Here is a 1,920-nt window from a genome sequence, read left to right on the forward strand (position 1 = left end):
TCATAGTTCTGAGTAGAATCCGATGCAGAGGGAGGAAATATTCCCTCATTTTTACTTCCCATGTGCTTCTTTGAACTGGATCATTGGTCTCCTCCTGCCCTTGTTCTTAGAGTTACATCATAGGCTCTGCAGGTTCTGAGACTAGACACTAGTTCAGAATCAGGTGAGAATTATACCCTTGGTTTTCCTGGCTCCCCAACTTGTGACAGTAGATCATGGGACTTCTCAACATATTTTGTCATGGACCAATGTGCTTTGGGTTCTGTTGCTCGAGGGAATCCTGACTAATACATGGAGATGATTTATCTCTTGTTTAGAGGAATTGAATAAAGCTGTAGGTCATTTAAAGTCTGAGTAGCAAAGTGCCATGAAGGAAGTGTCACGTTGTTTGTTTGGGAGAAGGGCTGGGTGAAGATAATGGGGAGCTGTGGGAGCTTGTGGTCCTGACTACACAGGGAGTGCATCTGGGACTCATGTAAATGTTCAGCTATTGTGACTCAGGAAATCTGTAATTCACTCATGTTGAGGGGCAGGAGTAAGCAATGCAAACAACTGTGTGTTTGTGCATGTTAGGGTAGTTTTCCTAGGAAAACAATGATCTAATTCACACAGGTAATAGGTAAAGACAGAATCCTGTGTCCAGAGAGGCTCCCTGGAGAAACTGCTTGTGGACAGGAAGCCCCAGACCCTGAGAGGAAACCTGCCTGTAACCTCCATCTTCACCTGCTCCTGGCAACACAAAGCAGAATTGTGCATAGTGTGCGCCCCCTGGTGGTGCTGATCCCCTCCTGCAGGGAGGTTTGTGTCTGGGCTCCCAGTGAGGTCCCCTCACTCTGTCTCTTGCACAGTAAAATGTGGCCTTGTCCTCGGCCCGCAGGCTGTTCATCTGCAGATACAGCGTGTTCTTTGCGTTGTCTCTGGAGATGGTGAATCGGCCCTTCACCGAGTCTGCGTAGTATGTGCTACTTCCATCATCATAAACATATACGAGCCACTGCAGCCCCTTCCCTGGAGCCTGGCGGACCCAGCTCATTGCATAGCTACTGAAGGTGAATCCAGAGGCCACACAGGTGAGTCTCAGGGACCCCCCAGGCTGCACCAGGTTTTCTCCAGACTCCACCAGCTGCACGTCACAGTGGACACCTGCAGACACAAGACATGTTGGTCAGGAATCTGTCCCACATCCACTGTTTCTCACTCATATCCACTCACATACTCTGTGTCTCTCATTCACCATGAATTACCTTTTAAAAGAGCAACCAGGAAAACCCAGCCAAGCACAAACTCCATGGTGAGGTGTCTGTTCTGTCCTGATCAGAGAATGGGAGCACCTGAGACTCCCGGGGCTGGGGCTCCTCTACCTGCTGCAGAATCTGGGATGGGCTGGTTGTATCACCATAGAGAGCACCCCATTTGCATGTGCTCTGACATATATATGAAGCTCCAGTCTTAGATTTGATTCTTTAAAAGTGAACAACAGGGTTAGGGATGCACTTGTAGTTTAGTTTGTGTAGATGGTGCTGTGACAATTTGAATAATTGTATTCAGTGAGTACAGGTGTATTTGCAGGCCTGTGTGCATTTTTACAGGTATTTCATCAACATAGATCATTTTCACTCTACAAGTATTTTACATACTTTTTGAAGTTTAACCCAAAATACTTCATTCTGTGCCATTTTCACTTGTATAATTTTGTTATTTATTTTGCATGTATTTTCATGCTGGTGTGTAGAATCACAGGTGGTTTGTTTTTATTTATTTTCTTTGTTCATTTTGCATTCTGCTCTTTCCTCACTTACAAAAACTGGTTCTAATATTTTTTGTGGTATTTCTAGGGTTTTGTTATGTTTGAGATCAATGTCACCTGGAAACAAGTAGTTTTCCTTCCTCCTTACTGATTTAAATGTCTTTTTTTTATTC

At 44.8% G+C, this 1,920-nt stretch overlaps 1 gene segment (V, D, J or C); it reads right to left on the minus strand.

Moving 5' to 3' along the window:
- Positions 1 to 604: 604 nt before the first annotated feature.
- On the minus strand, positions 605 to 1,378 carry LOC121025871 (immunoglobulin heavy variable 3-23-like). The segment is given in 2 exon segments: positions 605 to 1,143; positions 1,245 to 1,378. Coding segments are annotated over 2 exon segments (585 nt in total).
- Positions 1,379 to 1,920: the final 542 nt, after the last annotated feature.

This window comes from Herpailurus yagouaroundi, unplaced genomic scaffold (genome assembly GCF_014898765.1).
Source record: "Herpailurus yagouaroundi ecotype Mexico unplaced genomic scaffold, PumYag 67740, whole genome shotgun sequence".
Classification (NCBI taxonomy): Eukaryota; Metazoa; Chordata; class Mammalia; order Carnivora; family Felidae; genus Herpailurus; species Herpailurus yagouaroundi.